This window comes from Anomalospiza imberbis, chromosome 1 (assembly GCF_031753505.1).
Source record: "Anomalospiza imberbis isolate Cuckoo-Finch-1a 21T00152 chromosome 1, ASM3175350v1, whole genome shotgun sequence".
NCBI lineage: Eukaryota > Metazoa > Chordata > Aves > Passeriformes > Viduidae > Anomalospiza > Anomalospiza imberbis.
This window is the reverse complement of record NC_089681.1, coordinates 128,165,449-128,189,365: the sequence shown is the minus strand read 5'-3', so window position 1 is coordinate 128,189,365 and position 23,917 is coordinate 128,165,449. Positions and strand designations below refer to the sequence as shown.

Genomic DNA, 23,917 nt, shown 5'->3' with positions numbered 1-23,917 from the left:
AGTTCAGTATGTCTCTTGCAACAGTGGCTTAGCTATAGTCCAACTGAGAAAAAGAATAGTATTTTAAAAGACTTCAGACAGTACTACCTTGCCCCCATGACAGCCCTTTATTCAGGGGTTTAAAGAAAATCTGTGGGTAAAAGAAAATGGGATTTTGTTCCATTGCAGTTTTTTGGCCTTCTGTTACTCTGTTCTGGTGTAGTAAAACAGTGAAGTTATGCATATTTGTGTTAGTGAGATCCTAAAGTGGAAGTTCATGGAAAAGAAGAGTGAAATTGTTGCTAACTTGATGAAATCTTTAATTGAATTTGTATCTGCATTGTTGAATTTTTCCTCCACTTCTGAGCCAATCCCACTGGCTATTTATACAGTACAATGCCCTGACCCCCCAACATGTAAAAGTGAAATTTGGTAATGAAAAGAGAAAGCTACTGGAAATTTTGCCTGCGTGCATTTTTACCTCATGCTGTGTATTGGGAAGACCCCACCACCCCCAGGACTGCTTGTCCTGGGTCGTGGATTCAAATGGCACCCATGTCCTGGATGGTTTCTTTAAAAGTATCTGTGTACTGTGGGGATTCTAAACACATTCATAGAGATAAGTCAGATTTTGCATCTTGATTATGCATTGTTGCACAAATCAAACAATAATGTGGGAATCAACCATCAACCCCTAAAAAAGCCTCTCTAGCTCTTTGTTGGCTTTCATAACTGTGGGCTTTGTTCAGCATTCATTTAGCACATGTTGAGTATACCTACAAACTAACTCCATGAATGTGATTCCTGTAATTCCCAGAGTCCCCTAAGTGAAGCAGTAATACTTTCTAAATTTAAGAACTAAAAAGAAAATGTTTTGTCCACAGTGATCTGACCTTCGGAACATAACTTTCTGCCAGGTCTTTCAAATGCATTCAGATATAATACTGCCCTTGCTTGCTTACAAATAGAATGGAGAAAGTAGCCCCTAGCTGAAGCAGTGAATGATATGCATTTCCCAGAACTTATAGATATACCTGAAGAGTGTCACATCTGTAGTGATACCAGGTCAGTTTAGAGCTGCTTATCTCAGCAGTAATTAGTGAACTTCCCCCCCCCCCCCCATGTTGTTCATAGGCAAATAGTAAGGATAATGATTATTATTTAGTGGGAAGAGAGTGCTTTTCTATTTCATCACTGATTCTTTCTCCACCCTTGTTAACAGCATAGCTGGGAATTAATATAAAAAAAGTTGGTTTTACTATCTGATTTATTGTTTGCTGTAAAGAAGAAAAGCTGCAGCTGACAATTAGAAAATATAAACAGAACTGTGTGGATCACAGAAGTGTTACATCTCTATTTTGCCATGGTTTTACTTTCCTTTTACCCTCTAATTACAAGATTGTATACCACTGGAATTTCTGTCTTTGTTTTCATGACATTCCACCAATGTTAGTTACAAAGTATGGAGCAAGAAAAGATGAACGACTTTCATGCAAGTCAGTGTGTCAGAATCTCACAGTTGGGACTTTTGTGTTGCATAGGATCAACAAGATTCATTGACTGTAGACTTGTGTGTGTGTGTGGATACTCAAATGCATAGAAATATATTTTTTGGTGATGCTAAGGCTGCACAGCTAATCACATGGGAAACTATCCTCTGGGGTATGGCCCCAACCAGAAGGCAGACATGGTCGGGTCTGTCTTGAGTCCAGAGCTTGATCTCCCTGAAAACAGAGTTTTCTAATTCTGGAGCTGTAAAACTAGAAAGAAGTGGGTATTGCATTTATGCAAACCTGAGATTTTTCTGGGATGCATTTAAGATGGGTAGAATTTTACAAAAGTGACATATTTTTAACATGAAAGCTAGCAGCTGAGCAAGAAGCTAGTTGTCTCCTGCAAGGCATGGAGACCCACCATCTTCTGAAGATAGTGTTGCCCAACTAATTTTTTTTTTCTTTTTTTTTTTTTTTTGATTGCAAAATAGCATCTTCTACAACCACATTTTTGGAAAGAACTGAACTGTTTTCTGGAACTCAAAACAAAGAAAGACATCAAACCACAAATATTATTCTAAGCAAAGTTCTTGCTATGAAAATCCTTTGTTGAAATGCTAAAGGTTAGCAAAGTTTCAAGCATTAGAAAGCATTGCCAAAAATCGCCACTATCTGCTCTCATAATCTGATTATCCTTGTTGTTGGTTGGGCTGTTTGGGGTTTTGTTTGACTGATGAATGTGCAGCTAGCCATACATGATCACGCCCCATGGAAAATTAAAAAATAAAGTATGCTGCCTAACAGACATGGGAACTTTTTTCCAGTATGCCAGAGGAAGGAGTAGGCCCTCCAAACTTGTTTCTTGTATTTATTTGGGATTGCTGCTGGGATTTTCAGCAGGGACAGGACTAGGAATTGAGTCCTTGTGCGCACCCAGTGGAAGTGGCTGCCAGATGCCACTCTGTTCTCTGTCTGTCCCATGGCCTTTTTGCCAGGGTTAGTTGGAGGGGATGACTTAGTCTTAGCTTGAATGGCACCACTCCTTTGCAAGTACTGGGACAAGGTTTAGAAGGAGGCCTCAGTGAGCCTAAGGAGGCGAGTGGTGATGATGACCTGGGAAGCCTCACAACAAAGAGGAGGCTGAGGAGGGGCTTGAATTTATGGATTCCTGGACATGTAAGACATTTCATGACCCAAGGAATTTTTCAGTCACACAAGAAAGAGAACTAGACCATGAACTCACCATTCACCCTGCAAAGAAGAAATCAGTGAATTTTAATTAGGACAAAATCAAGCATGAAATGAGATGTAGCATATTTTGAATGGATACAGTCTTCTAAACAACAGCATGTGCCTCTTAACTGAATTTAAATACAGCCAAGTGAAATTTTTGTGTTAAAATACCATCAACAGTTTGCTGTTTCCTTTTTTATTTTTTTGGCGATAAAAGAACAGCTGGAAGAAGCATTAATGGATTTTACTGCATGATTTAGATGTAGATGTGAAATATAAATAATTTAAATACAGGTATTTGCAGATGGCGGCCATCACATGTCAAAAGTTTTCAGTCACCACTAAAACCTGGCAAAGAGATGGTGCAAAAGTCAGAAGATAAACAGAGAGCAGGTCCTCCATCCTCGTGGCTGCAGAGTAGTGCAGGAGTTATGTTTATTTACGTCTGGAACTTTTAAAGCAACAGTCATGAAGATAGATTTTGGGTATCTAGACCACACATTTCTGTGGGAGTAAGATGCCTGAATACTTTTTAAAGCTTCTTTGAAACGATTGTGACTGCACTTCTGGTGAAGAATGAATCACAGCTTTGGAGGGTATCTATTCTATCTTTTGGCTCTGGGACAGTTTTTACCTAGTCATAGGAAAATTGATCTCTGTCTGGGTAGAACAAAGTTTGTAACTAACTTCTGAATAAAATTTACCTCCATAGGGTTTTAATATTCTATCTTTTCTGTTATATAGCAATATTTTGTTATGTTGTTATATGTTTATTGTTATATTGCAGGTTTGGTTCTCATGAGTTGAAAAAACAGTTCCTCATACCAACTATAGCTGGTGATTTTGTGGCTTGCTTGGGAATCAGTGAAGCTGGAGCTGGGTCAGATGTTGCAAGTAAGTAGATCTAGCAAACTCAGTTTTAGGCAGCCTGGTGTTTTAATGGACAGGATCTGTTTTTCCTGACCCTTCACTTTGCCCTTGTCCTTTGTAAGAAACAAAAGGAAGGAAAGTCTGGTGTGGTGAGGGCAAACAGTAACATTCCAGGAACACAACACATACTTCTCATGCATCCAAAAGCAATCAATTTTAACATTTCTGTCAGGTGAATCAATGAAGTAACCTTGAATAGGCTGAGCACAACAGATTAATGCAGCTTTTATGCTGGCCCCAGTTTTCTTCTAGTGCTGTCCTACTCTGTCCAGGCTCATCGCTGTCAGGAGCACTCCACACCTCATCAGCTGCACAGCCACCTCCAGTCGTGCAGCTCTAGATGTTCTGACAGGGAACATAACCTGTTCAGCTGGACTAGAACTTGGGCTGCCTTGACAATGACCTGTCCACTGAATGGGGGAAAGCTACAGAGCCTCTCTGTTCTGAAAATGACAGCATCACTTTCACAATGATTTCCTCTTGTTCGTCCTTATTTCACCTCAGCTCCTTCTGTCGTTCCTGTGAAGCAAAAATATCTCTCAATTGGTGATTGCTTTATTCAGAGCTAATGAAGAATTTGCAATGTCCAGTCTTTTATCTTTATGATGTAGTTACTTTGCATGCAACTGTTTTTCTTGGTTTAGTGCAAGAATGTGTTTAGGAACCAGGACAAATGAAACTATTATTCTGAAGTGCCTGAGGCTGTAGAAAATTTTAAAAATTAAATCAAAAAAGACACAGTAGAAAAAGAAAATATGTTTCCTTTGATGATGAATCGTGGACTTCATGGAAAAGGGAGTGATAAGTGATTACTTTTAGAGGTTTAGTTGGTGGACAGAGCATGGCCAAGTTGAACCCATTGTGTTCTTACAAATTACTGAGATATCTTCCTGCAGACAAACTTGCCAAGTATGACAGACATTTCTTATCTGAGGAGTCCTATATTCATCTCCGTGACCAAACTCCTGTTGTTTTTTCAAGGCAAATAGATAAACATCCAGTGCTCAAGAAAGGATGCAGCACATAGATTTCAAGAACATTAATGTGGATAATGAGATAATGGGACTAAATCTTTCTGCATAATTTATTGCTTTTTTCCTTTCTGGGTTAATTGAATTTGTTCATAAGAAAAATTCCATAATTTTAGTAGACTTGTTTTTTAAAGAGTACTTATTAATAATGTTTAATTATTATAAGTAATAAATATAAAAATATTAAATGTCAATATCATTTAAACAACATTATTGCTTATTATAATTTAAATATTATTAAGATTTAAATAATAAACCTTATAATTGCACTTATTAATTTATTTATTAAAGTAATTATAAATTTTAATTTTGTTAATGTAATAAATACAACATAATTTATTTTAATAAATGCCTCTCTAGTTTAATTAGGAAAATTGTCAGAACCCAGTATGTCCCTTGGACACTCTTGGATGTTCCGGGCCCAGGTCAAAAGCATCTGAGACCCTGGAATGCAGCCACAGACCCCTGTGGCTTTGAACCTGATCCATGGTACAATTTACCAACTTTGCAGGAAGAACAAGAAATCACAAAAGTTTAGATATTATAGTAGAAGTAGTCACAAAGTGAAAGGAAGAGTTTTTGAGTGCTGTACAGGGGGGTTTTAGGCCTTGTACAGAGGGGTCAGAGTTTTGTACATGGGGGTCAGAAGTTCTAAGATGGAGGGACTTGGGTGTGCCCTGTCCTCTTTCCTTCTTCTTCCTAACCTCCATGTTCTTGGTGATGTTGGCATTCACAGATTGGTTTAGAGTAGAAAGTCACTATTCAATATAGGTGATGGGCATTGGGGAAAAACTATAAACATTTAACACGTAATGTATGATATAAAAGAGAGCACCAGCGCCCTGGGTGTCAGAGTGTGCCCTTGCCTGACTGCTGAACGGACCGCAGCAGCTCAGGGAGAAATCTTTTAGATAACATACAATAAACTACCTTGAGACCAGACGACTGAAGACTACTGAGTCTTTCTTTGGAGACACGGGTTGGAGGAGAGACTTTTCCACCTTTCCAGCTCACCCCAATCAGGGGGTGAGTTCCTATAGAAAAATATCAGAAAATTCTAAATAAGAATTTACTTTTTTTTGGATGCAGTGTTCCAGATAGTAAGTAACATAAATATTCCTTCAACAGCATCTTGTTTATCATCTAGTTAAAGTGGTGTGATACACTTAGATGAATGCAGTTAAAAACCAATTTGGAATCAAAGAGGATTATCTACTGAACCTATGCTGCAGCTTGGAGACACACTGCAGGATGAAATGAAAATACTTTTTCCCCTGTCCTGGAAGATTTGATCCATGATATAAATGCCAAATCCAGCTTACAGTGCTTCTGAAGGGCAATTAAATCGACAACTTAGGTATGAGCAACAATAGTTTGTGTTCTGAGTTGCACCATTCTGCACCATCTCCAGATGGCCCAGCTGTAAAGCAGACTGAAGTGTGTGAAACTGCACTTGGTGCTTCCTTCTGTTACTGATGCTATTGGGATGTTTGTCTCCCTAAGAGGAGTGAAGGGGCATAGCAGCTGTTCACATGTGATAGTTGGGGACGTGCTTCTGCCATGTGAGCCAGTATATTTTAAACTGAAGAATGACACAGAGTAAGATATCTCTAACATTTTTCCCTGCAGTTCCAAAATTGCTGAAGGTGATATGAGCACAGAAGACAAAAACAATGTTTACATGAGAACTGAAATGTGCCTTAAACTAATTTATTCAGAATTCAACATAATAAAAAGGACTGTGTATATTAGTCTAATACAAAATTCATGTCAATTTGAAGGAACACCTGTCTGCTTTCAAGTGTAGTTGGTCTATATTGTCCACAGTAGTAACCATGTGCACCAAAACTAGCACAGAGTTGGCTTGAGAAGAAAAAGCAGAACAGTACAGATGGTATAGAAAGTGTCTTTAATTTCATTATTCTGGTACTACATAGCATAAACATTTGTGTCAGTTTGAATGATATTGTCTCATTCCATCTCACTCCGATTCCACAGTTTATTGAATGTCGTCTGTGGGTATATACAAGAACACATCATGGAAAACACATCCACTTTCTTCAGGTTATGTTCAGGTATCTGCAGCTAGTAACACTGTTCATGTCTACCTCAACATAAATATCTTGCTCCATTTTGTCTCAGTGGAATCCAGCCTTTCTGCCTTTCTGGATTGAGGTTGTCTTTTCTGAGCATAAACCCCCAGAATTTCACATAGTGTCTACAATGGCACAAATACATTTCCAACCCTGGTAGAAGTATTACTCTCCAATACATGATGTTACACAACAGCTTGCAGACTTGTAAATCCTGTGATTAGCTGTGGATCATCCTCTTTTACCAGTTTGCTATTGAAACATTGCAGGACTTAGCAATCACTTTTACTACTTTGTGTCTGAGTGCTTGTATTTGCCGTGTTGAATTTAAACATTTGAGATCATTCCTTTCTTGCTGGGCCATACTTCAGTTGTCTGAGTTGGTGATGTCTCCCAAGTTTGTGTCACAGACAAATTTAATTAATGTATTCTTATCCTTTTAAAGATCATTAATGCAAATATTCAGTAGGTTTTGTCCAGAGGCTGATATCCAAGGAGGGGCTTAACTAGAACTCTCCCTGCACATCAGAACTTCTTGTCATGTAACCTGATGCAATTTCTGCTTTGCCAAGTTCCTTATGCACGTTTCCACTTTTGTCCTAATTCTTATATTTTCAAATTTTAACTCATAGTTACCTAGTAGTGTTAATTTCACTTGCTTGGGTCCAATAGGATTTTTTCTCTAGAAAATCCTATTTCATAATAAATCAGGTTGGGTTTAAATAAGATACCATGGGTAAATTGAATTCTTTTTTATTTCCAAAAGTATTTTGAGGTTGTGCAGACTGCCAAAAACAGCAACCTCTGTTTTCACTAATTTCAGTTGCTATACAGTCTTTCTTGTTTTGCTTTGTCAACCAAATTGTGAAACTGTAATCTCCTGTGAAATTTTTTAAGTATCCTCTATATGAATTATTTTTTTTCCTATCCTCTTTTCATTACTGTGGTTGAAACAGTTTTGTTTGCCACCACAATCTTCTTTGATTTTGTTGATTTTCATCAAGAAGATTTAACTTCAACTTGCTCCAGTACTTATATTCTAACCTCCAAATTGTAGCTTACTTTCATGATTAATCTTGTTCATTTCCTGCAAGTAATTTCCTGATTTTTGAAGTGATTATTCATTCGGTTAGACATGAAGGTGTTTTTTTTAAAGTTTTGGGTTGTCTTTTTTTTCCTGTGCTGATGATGTAAATTTCAGATATGTGTTTTTCATATTTTACTTTAAGGATGTGTGTTGCCTATCTTTGATTGTAATACTGACCTTAAGAGTTGAAGCCAGCCTCACCTTTAGTCAAATCTGTTTAAGTGCATGGCTGGACTCGAGTGCAGTGGAGAAGAAAATTGAAGCTTGAGTAGGTGTGATGTGAACAGTGATGTGACCAGCCCTGGCTGCTTGTATGACATCAGCTGTGTCATTCACCTCTGGTGATGCCTTGTGCTCTTCCCTAGAAGGACTCCTCAGAGAATGCTGGTTGTAAGAGTCAGTGGTGTGTGCCTGCAAAAATGAGTTATGGAGCACCCACTGAAGTAGCCTTTTCCCAGAGATATGCTCTGTCAGGGAAAATAATTAGCCAAATATTCCAAATTATCTTCATAGCCATATTCCTGAGTCTACTTGACCATAGTAAATTGTTAATTAGGTTTTCAAAGCCTGCTATATTTTAAACATATTATATATTATATATTTATTTGACCATCTTTATTAATAATCTCTAATTAAAGAGAATCAATTATTTACAAGATCATTTAGAGTAGTTGTTTCTCAAATGTTTGAAGCAAACTGTGAACAATTGAATCTGGAGTACTTGAACATTCCCATTAGTAAGGCATTTGTTCTTTAATCTGTGTTTGGGTGGTTAGGCCCCTGTGACGCCATGCCTGCAAGAACTATTTACATTTGTGGCAACATCACAGTGCTCATTGTTCCTTTGCAGACCTTCTATGGTACTTCTATCTAATCTCTTCAGTAGCTGTTCTATAACAGAGGGATTTGTGATGTAAATCGCTGTGTATGCTCCCATCCTACCATTTCAGTACAGTCATACTTCTTATTCCAGCTCTTGTGTGTTCTTCATTTATTTTTTAGTCTCTGTGTATATGAATGTCCAAAGTCTGTGTCCATGTATTATGAGTGCCAGTACTTAAGCTTCTTGGCATTCATTATTATGCAGATTTCATATTGAGTCCCTTGGACAGATTTGCCAGTCTTTTTATTGGATGAATTCCTCTGTGTCTGCTGGTTTTATCCACATGATTACCATCTCCTTCCCTTGTTTACTTTCCTTTGGCCATAGCTATATCCCATGCTTCCTTATTTTATATCTTATATAATTTTGTCCCATCATTTTTCTCCTGTGCCTTCATTAACAATACAAATTTTCAGCCATGCTGACCTCAGTCCCAGTTTATCTCCTAAATGAAGATCAGATACTTGGGTTTGCTTTTGGTTTATGTTTAGAGCCCTAGGGAAGAACATGCATGTGCAGACTGAGGTGATTGTGTATGAAAGTGTAACCAGATGACTTAAACATGCCTGCCCACTCCACTTGGTGTCTGACTCTTACCCTCCAAGATCTATGGATCTCTCCCCTCTATGATCCCCCTTCAGTGGATGGTCTCGTATGGATTTCATAGTCTTGTTAGATTCACAGGTGCTATTGGAAGTGCGGTTGGGTTCTCTTATACCATCACCTGCTTACAGCTATTGGAGAGTCTTCATCAACTGGGGTTCTCATCAGAGAAGTTCAATTGCAGGGAAAAGAAGGGAGCCCTTTGGAAGCTCTGCTGGAGGATAAATAATAATTAATTATTCTCTCTGGCTGTCTGTTGCAGCTAGGGCTGTTTGCAGCATGATGTGAACTGTTGCAGATGAAAATAAGATTGGTTTTTGCCAGGGTGTTTAATAGCAGGTGTTTAGAACTCTTTCATGTCCAGATACTCAGTGCATTCAGATTTGGCCTTCAGTAGTTTAGCGGCTTTGAACGTATTGCAGCACGGTGACCAAGAGCATGCAGGAAGTGCATGTTGGTTTATGTTTATGCATTCACAGATTCCAAGGCCTGTGTTTGTTTAAGTCATGACTCTGGAATTAATGGCCTCCTCAGGACTAAGGTACACAGTAAGTGAAACCCTTAATAGATCACCTCACAGTGAAATGCTTCTCTCCCAAGTTTTTGACCACCACATTTACTGAGGAAGTTTTCTTCTCTCATCCACTGGGATAAAGACTCCATCTAAAGGAATATGGGAGAAGTGGGCCTGTTTCCCTGGCTTGCCTTCCAAGAGTTTTCCAGACTGTTTTGCCTTATGGCCTGGAAGGGTTATAGGACGGGGGTGTGAGGAAGAACCAAATAGTTTTGTGTCTGAGAGCAAGGCAGTGACCCTGCCCATCATACCTGGACCAATATATCCCTCCTTCACAAGCATAACCCTTCATTTTCTGTGTTTTGAAATAGATATCAAGACAACGGCTGTGAGAAAGGGCGATGAATATGTCATAAATGGTGGTAAGATGTGGATCACGTCCGGGAGCCAGGCAGACTGGATGTGCCTCCTGGCAAACACCAGCGAAGGACCTCCCCATCTAAATAAATCTCTCATATGTCTGCCAATGAATCTACCTGGTAATAACACAGAACTCTTTGTTTGCTCATTTGATTTTATTGGTGCTTTTTATATGCCTAATACAAGAAGGAAAGGTGTTTAACCAAAAATATATTTAGAGAAATTGTTCAGATACATTTTCATGGCAATGATTCATAACCATATGAAAGTAAAATGATAAAGAGTTCAGAGATTTCAAACTTGGGAAATACCTCTCAAGCCTGGTGGGCTTGCTGAAGAGAATTGCAGGCATATTCAGAGTGTTTCATGGCTGTGCTGTGCAAAGGGATCCTTTCACCAAGGCACTACTACCAGTTAAATTATAAAAACTGTCTAAGAGTTAAATGTGGGCTGGAGTGAAAGATTCAAATATCCTGGAAGCAGGGATTTAGTTTTGAATAAGACTAGAAATTCAGGTGAAGACATGGAAGAAATACTTCCTGAGCTAAGTACTTTCAGCTACCACTGAAACTGGTAGCCATCCACACAGTGTCTGTTCCTGAGCAATCTCCAGACCTTGCAGAATGCACGAGTGCTATATGCATGAAGAACATAATCCAGAGAGGATGCAGTTAAAATTGTGCTGGTGGGGATTTTTTGCAGTTTTGACACCTGTTCAAAAGTTTTTAAACCTTTTCAGTTTTGACTCATTTTAATGTTTAAAAAATGCAACATATTAATTTATGCACTGTATAATATATAGTATATTTAAAACTTAATTTTTAATTAATGTTCATTTTATGCAAATAAACCATTTAATACAATTTAGTAGTTATTAAATCTAGAATAATGTATATTAATGTATTTATAGACAAGATATTTATACTCAGGGCTCTTTTGTTCATTCAATTCAGAGTATTTTACACACAAAGCATGTGCCGTTATTGGCATTTCACATGTAGGAACACCACCATAGCAGTGAAGTGAACGTCTCTATGTTCACTTAATGGATTAGAACAAAGCCCAGGTCTCCAGTGTTGCAAAAGAGGATGATGACGACTTCTTAAGGGAATGTCTTTTAAGTGAATTTAAGCGTGGAGTAAGTCAAGCAAGTGAGTTGCCTTGGGAATCAAGCAGGCTCTGAGTGAACTGAGTGAACCTCTGCTCATGCAAGACAGGCTTGCAAGAATGCAAGAATGGGAGCTCATGGAAGACAGATCTGAGCTGCTTCACTAGTAGTGAACTTCATCCTTATTGAGAAGTGATGAGCAAACATGTAACTTGCAGCCAGAATTGCTCTGAATTTCCAGGTAAATTCACTTCTCAGCCATCTGCTGATAAATGCATGAAGTCCTTCTTGTGATTTTTCATGGAAGGGTCAAAATGCAAATACAGTACTTCTTCTCTGAGATCAATCTTCCTAAAACAACAAAGCAGCTGACCCAGAGTTGGTGGCAGATAAAATACACAGAAATTGACTTAGAGGTTTTCAGCTACTTGGCTTATTCCAAAAAGACACGAGTTGTCATAGCTCTAGGAGAGGGGAGATGTTGGGTCTCACAGCCTACACACAGACCTTCATTACCTGCATTAAATAGATGTAGAGCAGAAAAATTGTCTGAGACACCTTGTTCTGATCTGCAGAAGTGTAGAAGTCTTCCTAGGAACAAAATTTGTGCTCCTCAAAATGCATGTTTTAATTCTTCTGTGACGATACACATATTTATCTCCAAAGGGGTCACAGTACCAAGATTCATGACCTTTTGAAATGAAGTACTAAGACTGTTGATTGTGCTCTGTGGGTGAGTCATATCAGAAGCGAGATTTTTCAGGAAGCTCATCTGACTTGATACATCCTAAGGATGTCTGTCTGCTAAAGATTGTGCTCCATGGAGGGCGGCAGACCAAGGCTGTACGGGAAGCGTCTGGAGGACATCACAGAATGATGCACTCTCAAGCGTCTGTGGATGTATGTGTGTCAAAGCTCAAAAACAACTCCAATGGAGAGCAAATGTGTTATATCTGACTCACCTCTGCAGGCACCAGCCTATATGGCTGGCTAAGGAAGGATCTGTGGTGTATTTTTGCTAAAAATCTAAGTTGTTTTATATTTATATAGTGTGGTGTGAAAAAAAAAAGAAAGAGAGAAAAAGATTCCAAGTCTGAAAATGAATTATTAATTTCAACAATAGATAGTTTATTGGATAGACAAAGTAGGATTTGTTTCTTCTAAATATACATTCTAATCTGGGCTGAAGCAAATCATGGTCTAGATTTGACAGACACTGCTGAATACATCTCTCATAAAGGAAGTTTGGATAACAGCACAATGGATCCACAATAGATATCCAAATTAGGTGAATACTTCTCATACAATAACAATGTCATAAAAAAGCAGCTGAATTTTTCATATAATGAAAGAGAATCTAACAAGTTGCAAAATGTCTGTATGCAAGGTATATAGACAAATGGCTTGCAGCCCTGATATGGTAACCATTTTGTCCTCTGCTTTGTCCTCTGAGTCCTCAGATAGCTTTAGGGGAGATTGCAAGGAGGAGTTAATAAGGAGAAGAGCAACCATGAAAAGAGAAAGAGCGTGTTTCTTGGATTGCAATTTAAAATGTGTCTGTTTCCATTTGTAATGGCACTAAATGGTGTCAGGAGACAGCAACTGCCTTTATCTCAAGATAGAATATAGGAAATAAAAGAGATCATCAGAAGGCTGGAGGAATGGGAGAAAATGAAAAATCAAAGACACTTGGGAAGAACTGCCCAGGCAGAAAAATAGCAATCCATCTCAATGATACTGGTTCAAGTAGCGCAAATGGCTGTTACAGTGATTTTAGTAAGTCGGGTGCTTGGCCTTGTTAAATTCAGATTTGTGAGTTATTGTGTGTAATTTTTCTAATACAGATGAAAACCAGGAGTTATCTGGGCCAATAATTTCTACTTCTGCTGGTAATTTTTCATTTGTAGTACCCCTTAGGAAGAGAAGGAATATAATTACATGAAGGGAGATTTTTATGCCCCCATAGTGGCCAAAGAGATGATTATGTATGATTGTCTTCCACAATGTAAAGCATGTGCTAGCCTCAGAAGAGACTGATGCAGCTTGGTCTCCTCGTGGGTGAGAACCATGAATTAAGAGCAAGTGAAGCTGGTAGGGCATGAAAAAGGGGGATGCTGCTGGACCCAGGAAAATTTACAACACAACCCAATATGGAAGAATTACAGGTAGAAATCATCAGCACATTTAGCTCACTAACCAAGCCTGTAAGAGCTTTCTTCAATAGTGGTTGCTGTATGTGGATCTGGGAAGTAAACAATGGGATTGATTTAGCAATATAATAATTGCTAAACGTTTAAACCACGCACTAATAAGAGCAGTAAGTGCATCTACATATGGCTGAGGAGCAGTGGTTGCATAAAGCCAGTTGGCTTTAGACCATACATGATCTCTGCTACTCACAAGAAAACCAAATAGCAGTATTCCAATGGGAAACAATGTTCCAGATTTCATCTGGGCTTCTAAGTTTCCCAGTGTGTGGTTATTTAGCTCTGTTTTTAATATGGAAACAAACCACAAATGCTTTTTTGGCTGACTGAGTACAAATTGCTGGATAATTTTCATTTCAAAAGTCAAGAGTTTTTATACCTCTGTCCTGATTTTATTCCTGCATTGATCGTGTATCAAAGCAAGTCTTCCTAATACATAATCTGTTTACAGATTGGTTGGTGGAGAAAAAAATCTTGAGTGGAATTTGTGGAAGTCTATGTGAACATTGTCCTCAGAGAAGTCTTGGCATTTGTAAATACTGTCAGTATTTCATCTCTGTGAAGAGATGAAAATTTCCATAACCTTAATTAGTGCAGCCTGAGAAAGTAAATTTGAAGGAAATGACTGCCAACTTCTTCTGCCTACAAAACCAAAGTAATTTTAATATATCTAAAGGCCTCCTGTGAGTAAAGGGTGAGATGTCTGTATTAGTTCAGAAAGAGATGTTTTCTGAAAGCTGTGAAGAATAGCAAGATACGAACAAGTACAGAAGGACCAGAACAATCTCTGTGGTGACCAACCAGTTTCTACTGAGCCATGCCAGGGAGTAGTAGAGGATTAAAAAAGAATAAAGAGGAAAATAACAACAAAATACCTCCTCATCACAAAGCTGGTTGGAATAGCATGTATGTGAGTAGTAAAAAGCTTTGGTTTTCTGGCAAAGATACATATGCTGAGTTGGAGGACTGTTTTGCTGCACATACAGACTTGTCAGATGTAATTAACTTGTTATGCACAAATCCTTATGCCTGCTTGTTGTCCTCCTTTTGCTTTTGAAACATTCTTGACTTTCATCCTGAATATTTGAATTAGTTCCAGATCAACAGGGAGATAAAAGCTGAAAACAGGAGAAATGCCACAAGAAAACAGTGGATGCCTGTTAAACTCTCATGGCATAGGGGTTAGCTATGCTTGCATCTGAACAACAGCAAGGAAGAACTTGTATCTATGAAAAAACAAACAACAGGAAGAAGTCCTGCCCAGAGTGATGAGGTAGCTGAACCCTCATGTGGCCAGACCTGAATGAACCAGGTTCATCTTCAACAGACCAATGCACGTGGGGTTAGAGTCAGTGCTGTGTAGAGAGGTCTGTGGAGAAGCAAACAAACATACACACATGAAAACTTAGAGTGAACACTGTACCAGAAAAAATCAGCGTAGGCTAGGAAGGGGAGGATAAATGAAGAGAGGGAAGAAAGAGGATTTCCAGGAGAAATACTCTTAGCTTCAGCTTAAAATATAGCTTTGTTTTTGTTCTTACTGAATATTTGTGTACTTTTTCATAGCAGTGCGGGCACTCAGCAAATATTGCCAAATTGAATGTCAGCATTTTATTATAATGCTAAAGAAAAATCAAACATAAACAAATAAATATTGCATTAACAATAATATTGTTTGAAGATCTGTGTGGAGCCAGATTATTACGACTAGTAAATATCCGTTATTTGGGGACATAATGAAAAGTGGGACTTTTACATTTAAAGTTTCTGATTTGCTGGTTTAGTAAAGTGGAAAACCCTTTTAAAATAGGATTTGGGCCATTTTACTCCAGAATACTATTATGTTTTTCCTAAAGGTAGGTTTCACTCTTGTCTTGGAACATACATGCACATCTGCAGACTTTTCTTTCTGAAAACAGTGTATTTATTCATAGTGCTTCTATTGTTTGTGGCCTTTCTCATACGCCTTTCTCTTCAGGCATTCATGTTGCTAAAAAGATAGACAAACTAGGCATGAGGTCATCGGACACAGCTCAGATCTTTTTTGAAGATGTAAGAGTCCCCTGCAAGAACCTCATCGGTGAGGAAGGAAAGGGTTTTACATACCAGATGTTGCAATTCCAAGAAGAGCGGCTGTGGGGAGTAGCCACTGGTAAGTCATCGTTCGTGCTTCTGCAGCCAGGCAGGGACACAGGGGTCACTCTTTGCATGACTAACAGCACTTTTCTTTTCTTGTAAGTTGCAGTGACCTTTTAGGATCTGTTTTTTAAATCCATCATAGCCTGGATACAGACGATATCCCCTTTCTGTAGAAAAATTCCTTTTTTTTGTAGAAAAATCTGAATCAGAAAATAGTTTGTGAGCCATTGCAGAGGCTCTTTTTGCCTTGTTTCTTTTTCTTGGTGCTACTCTGCTGATAAGAAAATATGGCATCATGTTATGTCTATTACAAATATAGTGCAAAGGCTATCAAAATATCAGCATGAAATAGAAGGATGCTGACTTTTCCTGTAGTACAGTGCATTATGGTGCTGATCATGGATTTTAGAAAATTAACTTATTAGCTGCGTAAAGTTAAGTGGCTTGTGCAGGATGTCAGAGCTTTGTTTTCAGATGTTTTAGCTCTGTACACTTTGGACATAAGTGGTACATTAATTTCCCTGAAATTATGTCGTCACAGAATTTATGTTACTCAGAACTCAGGCTGTACTCAAATCCATGTATTTGGGTTACATGGATTCTTGATATTCCAGAAACTGGATCCAAGTCTGAATTGTCTACTTTCAGCCTGCAAACTTTCTCCCTACCCCTCAGTGTTTGGTTCTTCAAGTTAAATAAAATGTGGTTCACTGTAAGAAGACTGGTCCTCTTTAGATTCCAGGGTTGTCTAAGTAATGTCACTGTATTCATGCTCCTGTGCATTCCCTGTCTGTCACTGTCTGTGTGTGGCTGGGGAATTGAGTATTCTAAGAAGTGGTGTTTTGATTCAGTGAACAAATAAAAAAGGCTCTCACTGCTTTGGGTTCATCCCAGACCAAATATTTTGGAGTTCAAATGCCTTTAAAAAAATCGTTTATTGAGACAAAGTTCTTAGTTCAGCTTGAGATAAATAGTACATGTGAGAGTAGTTTTAGCAAAGGACAGGAGGTTACACTTGCCAAGGATGTCACTGCAGACTCAGGCAAGCAGGAGTTGTGATCCTACCACTGCTTCTGCTTTAATTGAGGTGTATACAGACTGCAAGGATGTGCATTGTGCATTTTTATGCTCAGTTTGAAGTCTAAATTAAACAAACCATAAGAAGCTCTGGGCTGCAGCGAGGCTCCCCAGGCAGCAGAGCAGCCGGCAGCATTAGTCATGCCCCAGGCAAAAGTGACGCGCGCTGACAGCATCAATACACAAAGCCGGACAGGTTAGATCACTCCTGCTAAAACCACGGGCAGCTCGGTACTGTCCAGTCTTGCACAACTGCCTGGCTGTCGCTGTGCTCTGCCAGGAACTAAAACACCAGGTTTCAATTCCTTTTTTTGTCCAAAACAACGCAGCAGGAGCAGGTGGACCCTTGCCCTGGATGAGCAGCCTGGGAAGGGCATTTCTCCTTGCCTGCTATGGCCGGGCAGGGGCCAGCAGGGAGGAAGAGTCCAGGAGCTCACCAAGGAGAGGGAGCTGCCTTCTGCAGTGGCTACTGTGTAAACCTTGCTGGACCCCTTGGGTTTGCTTTTTTTCAACTATCTGATACATAAAACTATCTGATGCATAAAAGCACTGGCAGCAGGGACAAGACCCATGGTTTGGGCCAAGCTGCAAACTTCAGAGATCTCCAATTGTAAACAAGAAAAGGAGTAACCGGTGTTCAGAAGGGAGCCCAGTACTCGATGGGTGCAGTTTGTTGTATCACAGCATCTAGAGGTGTTAACTTCCAGTCCTGCAAATGGTTTCGCATATGCTCAACCATGACTGCTCAGGTGAAGGCTCAGATGTGCAAAACTAAGTGCCTTCAATACTTTTGGGATTAGGTCTGCATGTTTAATCCTGGTCTTCACTTCTACCCCTCAGTAGGACATTTCTGTTCCTTCCCAGTTCGTGACTGTGACATTGAAAATCATCAGTCTGCTTTTAAATGCTTTAGGGACCGGTCCTGGGATCCTCACTTTCACTGTTTCCTTTAACTTGGAAAAGGCAGTTGACTGCCATTCTTGTCTGATTTTCCTTTCTGGGTGTTATTTTTTTGTGTTTGGGGGTTTTTTTTGTTCTGTTTCTCTTTGTTTGGTGGGGGGTTTATGTATTGTTAGTTTCAAGTATCACATGCTCTAGACTTCTTTTTGTTTATTAATTATCTGCTTTGTGGCCAGTATCTTTCTTCTTTTTTTTTTTTTTTTTTTTTTTTTTTGTTGTTGTTGTTTTGGGTTTTTTTGTTTTTGTTTTTTTTTTTTTTTTAATCTATTTTCAGTCAAACAGGTTTAAAATACAAAGGGAAAACTAACTTCCTGGAATTGCAAAATTTGCTCCCAGGTGTGGTCTCTTCTTCTGAGTGACATATCATCAAAGGCATTGGTCAAAGTCACTGTGTTTCTTGCTTCATTGGAAGAAAAAAGGTGCCACGTGTCTCCCGTGTTGTGACACTTGGTAAACACTTTGAGGGCCTGTTGCACTGATCACAGGAAAAGAATGTTTCTATGGCAAAAAAAGCAAACAGTTGTGAATTGCTTAGCTCAGAGACAAAGAGGGAGTTCAGTGTGCATGTGAGAGCAGAATGGCACTTTTCTAATGACATCTATTTGCTCCTGCAACTTCAGTTTTATGAGCACCATTGAGTCATGGCCAGCAAACAGGATGACAGATCCTTTTGCATGGGCAACACACATCCTTAAGAATCAGATTGCTCAGCTTAGAGCTCACTGTTTGTTTCATTAGAGAGTGATCAGTCACAACCTAAGAAAAATATATTAATTCCTTTTCTTTTGAGAGGGAACAGCAACAAGACAAAGTGTCTTTACAGTGAGCAGAAATTTCAAGTGGAATAATATAAGTTGGATGGAGATACGAGGAAAAGATTATTCTGCATTTGGCAACTTCAAGGGCTTTCACAATTCTCAGCTGTGTGGTAGGCCACGCATTGCTTAGGCTGCCCTAGAGTGACATTTCCTGCATGTGCTGTCAGTTGAAACCCATGGGGCTAAGTTTGTCTGAGGATGTGGGGAACATTGTATAAGAAAAGGAAACAAATACACAGAAAAAGAGGGGGGGTTCCCTTTTATGAATGGCATTTCTCTGAATTCATATGACTGGCAAAGTGTTGTGTGCTGTTATCTTGTTGAACATGGCTGTCGGCTGTCATGGTATTCATGATGTGCTGCATTTTGGTGCTGTTTGCTACATAGCCAAGCTTTGCCACGTTAGAGCTGTGCTCAGAGCTCTGACTACCTGACATCAACATCACAGAATGGTTTGGGAAGGGACCTTTATATTTCATCACATCCAACCCCTCCACCATAGGCAGGGACACATTTCACTAAACCAGGTTGCTCAAAGCCCATCCATCCTGGCCTTGAACATGTCCAGGGAATGGATGTTTCTTGGGGCACCCACAACTTCTCTGGGCAACATGTTCCAGTGTCTCACCACTCTCATAAGGAATTTCTTAGAATCATAAGACAGTAGAATGGTTTGGGTTGGAAGGGACCCTAAAGATCATGTAGTTCCAGTTCCAAAATATTCTTCCTTTTGTTCAATCTAAATCTACATTCTTTCAATTTAAAACCAGTCCCCCCTTGTCCTGATACTACAGGGTCTGGTAAAAACCACGGCTGAACCCAGGATGCAACAATAAACTCTGTCCCCATCTTTCTTATAAGCTCCCTTTATATACCAAAAGGCTGCAACAAGGCCTCCCCAGAGCCTGCACTGCTCTAGGATGAACAACCCCAACACTCTTAGCCTGTCCTCATGGGAGAGGTGCTCCAGCCCTTTAATCTTGTTCAGGACCCTCCTCTGGACCCACTGCAACAGATCAATGGCTTTTTTGTATTGTGGGCTCCAGAGCTGGATGCAGTATTCCAGATGGAGTCTTGAGAGAACAGAGTAGAGGGAGAGAATCATGACCCTTGACCCGATGGCCTCTTTTGAGGCAGCCCAGGACAGTCCTTAAATTCTTCTGTTTGTTTCTGTGTGCAAATGATAGTTTCTGAAATAAGAAGAAGGGAAGTAATGGCAGCAAAGGAAATAGGAGGATGGATCAGCAGGGGCAGGAAGGCAGCAGTGAATTGGACAGGTGGACACTGTAAGAGCAGTTTTCCCAGAACCCCAGTCTGAGCCGTGATGTGTGGTGACAGCCTGAGCAGAGTTTGGCCAAAGTCCCTTCATGATCTTTAGAACTTTTGCAAGCAGGACCTAAACAGTTTCTGCCCTGTTTCTTCCCACCTGATCTTGCTCCTGCCTCCTCTTTGCTGTTTCCCATCCCTCTTTCCCTGGTGCTGGATGCTGGGAACCACACAAGCCATGCTGGAGCACCTTGCACTGAAGACCAACACAAGATTAATTCCTTATCTTTATCCCTTCCACCTCCCTTCTGCTCTCCTAGCACTGGCATTTGCTGTTTAGTTTCCCACCCAGCAGCTCAGACTTTGCTGTATTCTTCCCAGATTTCAGTCTGAGGGAAAGAGACAAGTGGTACCTGGATACTCCTTGCTCTTTGTTTACATTTCTCAAGCTGGAGACCATAGACATACAAGTAAAAGAGTTGCTGTTATACACGCTAGTGTTGTGTGACATTGTCCTTTGGAAGGACAGTATTTCTATTCAAGAGATGTTCCTGAAAACAGAAATTTATTTTTCTGTCCAGAAAGTCAGAATTTGGGTAACAGCATAGTGTGTTAACACAGAACAAATGAGGACATTACTGTGTATGCTCTTCTGAAAAATAAGCATTGAGGTTAGTTGTATAAGAAAGGAGGGGACAATATTTAGGTAATGAGAAAAGCTGAATGTGGAGACATCATGTGAAAAGTGGTGCTCTGTGGAAGTGATGGTGAATGATCATGGCAGGGGGAATTGGTGGGATGCAGAGTCTACACAGGAGAGCAGTACAGAGATGAAATTTAAATAGCAGTAATCTTGAAAACAAAGCAAAAAGGTACATGGAACCACACCAGGCTCCTGAAAGGGACTATCATGTGAGTAACTGTCAGGTAGGAAAAGGGATTTCATAATAGTCCAAGGCTTGGGTTTATTTTGCATTTCATATTCAAAGTTTTGTGGTTTAGACTTTAAATGCAAATGGATGTGGATATGCACATTTTGAAAAGAGAAAATATGGCCCTTCTCATACAGATAGATTTATGAAATCATGTCCTGCTGCTTGTCATAGCAACATGAGTCCATATTTGCCAAACAAAATTCTCCACACAGTCTGTATCTGCTGTTATCCCAAGCTACACTGCAAGAGACTGATAGCTTAGTCATTCACTTCAAGGCTGATTTGCCTCAGAAAAGAAACTTTTCCCTTTTTTTTCTTGTTTAAAGTGGTATATGTCTCAGTTTGCACAAAAAGCAGCAGCAAACTAGCTCTGCTTTAAGGCATCATTTGCTGCCCCTTTAACCTGTTTTACAGCAGTATCCTATTTTCATTCTGTTTCCATTAGGAGAATTATTTAATTTTTTTTTTTTTAAGTGGATGTGAATTTTTTCTTCTCTATGCTGGGATCACAGACTGCAGATGCAATAAGCAGTCTATTTGTGTTCCTTGATCTCAGAACAGGTTTCTGCCTTCTCTCTGAAGGCTTCCTTCAATTTACATTTCTGCAGCCTTCCTCACCAAGCTCACTACACTGTCAACCTTCAGATTTTTTTTCCAGGATTTTAACAAACCTTCAGGGCACAGGTAGCATGGAAAGTAGGAGTTGCTACAAGCTTTTGCTAGGGCCCTAAATGAGACACTAAACATAATGTTTACCACATCATGTTGGTACCGCTTTCTGTGCTCTCCCTCTTTCCTACCCACTTCTCTTCCCTCTCATCCAGGTTTTGGCAGTTTAAGGCTCAAGTGAGATCGATGTCTTCAAGGTACAAGGAAGTACCAGACTTTTCTCAGAATTGAAGCTTCACCCCAAACTGAGTGTACAGAACAGTTTCCTTTAAAAAACCTAATGTGTTGGTTGTACAATGTGAAAAAACCTTATTTTTCAACAAGAAGCTAAACAGATCTGGCTAAAATGATGACTTGTTCTGTGCTTTGTTTCTTCCAGCCCTGACACCAATGGAAACTATTATACAAGAAACTATTGACTACACAGGGCAGCGGAAGGTGTTTGGCCAGCCTGTCCTGCACAACCAAACCGTGCACTTCCGCCTGGCCGAGCTGGCAACCGAAGTGGAGCTCCTGCGCTCGCTGCTGCACCGCTCTGTGGGTGAGCTCCCACATCTACCTCCCAGATGTGCTTCTCTTCATGCAAAAACCCTTGTCAGGCTAAAGGAACAGGGAGAGGTGACTTCCAGAGTGACTGCTTTTTTATCTCTTCTTTTTTTATTAGCTCTCTATGTAGAAGGCAACGATGTGACAAAATTTGCTTCCATGGCTAAGCTAAAGGCAGGTCGTCTGACCCGTGAAGTGACTGATAGCTGTCTCCAGTTTTGGGGAGGAATGGGATTCACCAGTGAAGTTCTCGTGAGCAGGTTTTACAGGTAAGGGAGTGATGAAAATACAAAGTGGCTTCAACTGAAATTTAGCCTCTTAAATGTTCTGTTAAACAATCACCTACTTGAAAAGAGTCTCACCAGTGTGAATAGTCTTGTTCCGCTTCATTGCATGTCACTGAAGTGGGTTGTGGATGCAAGGACACCCAGTGTAATTAACTTTGGGTAGACATGTGTCAGAACTTGCTAGTCTTTTGCCAAATCTTGGCTTTGCGTTACAGTTGTGGAGTTTGAACTGCCCACAGGTTAGCTTAAATATCAAATGAAAGAGGAAAACTCGGTATTTTCATGATGGTCCTCTGGTATCTGCCACAGAGTAGAAAAAAGAGGGGGGAAATTGAGAGCTACCAACCAGTGACTTTTTTTTCTCTTTGCTTTTTGTGCTTGTAATCTTGATTACAAGAACAGAATTAAATCCAGAAGCTTTCTTCTAAAATGAATGAAAATCAGCTTTATCTTTTTCCACAGATATGAGTGAAACTGGAGTTCCCCACTTGGCTTCTGCAGTAGTCTGTTCTGATAGCAGTCTCCACCTGTTTAGTCACACTAGATACCATGTGAGACATACAAGAGATGTAATTGCTTCCAGAAAGTTGTTATATCATTAAAATGGTACAGAGGCCTTTTTGCAAATTAATTGAAGTCCCTTCAAATATTAGTCTCTATCTACTTAGAGCAAAATTCTCCTTAAGGAAACAGTTTTTTTGGTATCTGGCCTCAGCATCTTATATTCTATAGAAAGACCAAAATTGACCTTGGATTCACTTGCAGTAACAGTTTTCTGTTCAGTTGTTACACAGACAATACCTAATCCAAAGTTAGCCAAATCAGTGGTTCAGTTAGTTGAAAGTTTTGGTAAATGTGTCTGCAAAAAGTGAGAGCAGAACAATTGAGAAAACCTGCAAAAATCTTGTTTCTTCTTAGGTAGGTTGAGTTACTTTTTTCTATTTTTAATAGCATTTTATGAACAAGAATGCTATTCCAGTAAGCCAAGAGATCCTCAATATTTTTGACTCCTGAAATTTTTCTTATAAAGGTACAGACTGCTTTATGATAGTGGTTTTAAGCCAGCCGTCAATATGATGGTTTTCCTTAGTTATTTTTTTCACAGCCTTATTTAAACAACTAATGGTCACTGGTGATGGAGATGTTGAGAGCTACTGCAGTACGCACTCTGAAAAAAAATGAATCCCTGTCTTTACAGCACTTACTGTAAATTATGTAGTCTGTACAGATTAATGTATACATGCTTTTACATAGCTTTGTTTAAGATTTCCTAGCCCAGTATAGCAGTGCTAACTGAGAGCAGGGCTTTTCTGTTTGGATTTCAGAGTGGTTTCCAAGTATACTAGCACAGTCACATTTTTCCTTAGAAGAAATTCAGAGTGTTTCCTGTGGGTGTACACAGCCAGCTGGCTAAAGAAATGTATCTTTCTACCTCTAAAACAAGCACTGTCAGAAATGAGGCTAAAGACTGTGATATTTATACTCTGAAATTTTCTATGAATCAGTAAAATCCCACCATTGAGTAACCAAAGGTCCAGGAAAGGACAAGGAGAGTTTTACCTAAATAAATGATTACACGTTCAAGATAGAATCTTGTTAATCTGTAACAATAAGCAAAGCAGCAACTTCCCTAAAGCCG

The 23,917-nt window shown here is 39.5% G+C and overlaps 1 protein-coding gene across 1 annotated transcript in view; it reads left to right on the top strand.

The window, feature by feature from the left end:
* LOC137486008 (probable acyl-CoA dehydrogenase 6) overlaps positions 1-23,917 on the top strand; it is a 74,903-nt gene that overhangs the window by 44,969 nt on the left and 6,017 nt on the right. Inside the window, exons 4-8 of the mRNA XM_068210860.1 lie at positions 3,493-3,599; positions 10,218-10,385; positions 15,560-15,733; positions 21,825-21,986; positions 22,110-22,260. Of these exons, the coding sequence (XP_068066961.1) occupies positions 3,493-3,599; positions 10,218-10,385; positions 15,560-15,733; positions 21,825-21,986; positions 22,110-22,260 (762 nt within the window). The remainder of the gene's footprint in view (positions 1-3,492; positions 3,600-10,217; positions 10,386-15,559; positions 15,734-21,824; positions 21,987-22,109; positions 22,261-23,917) is intronic.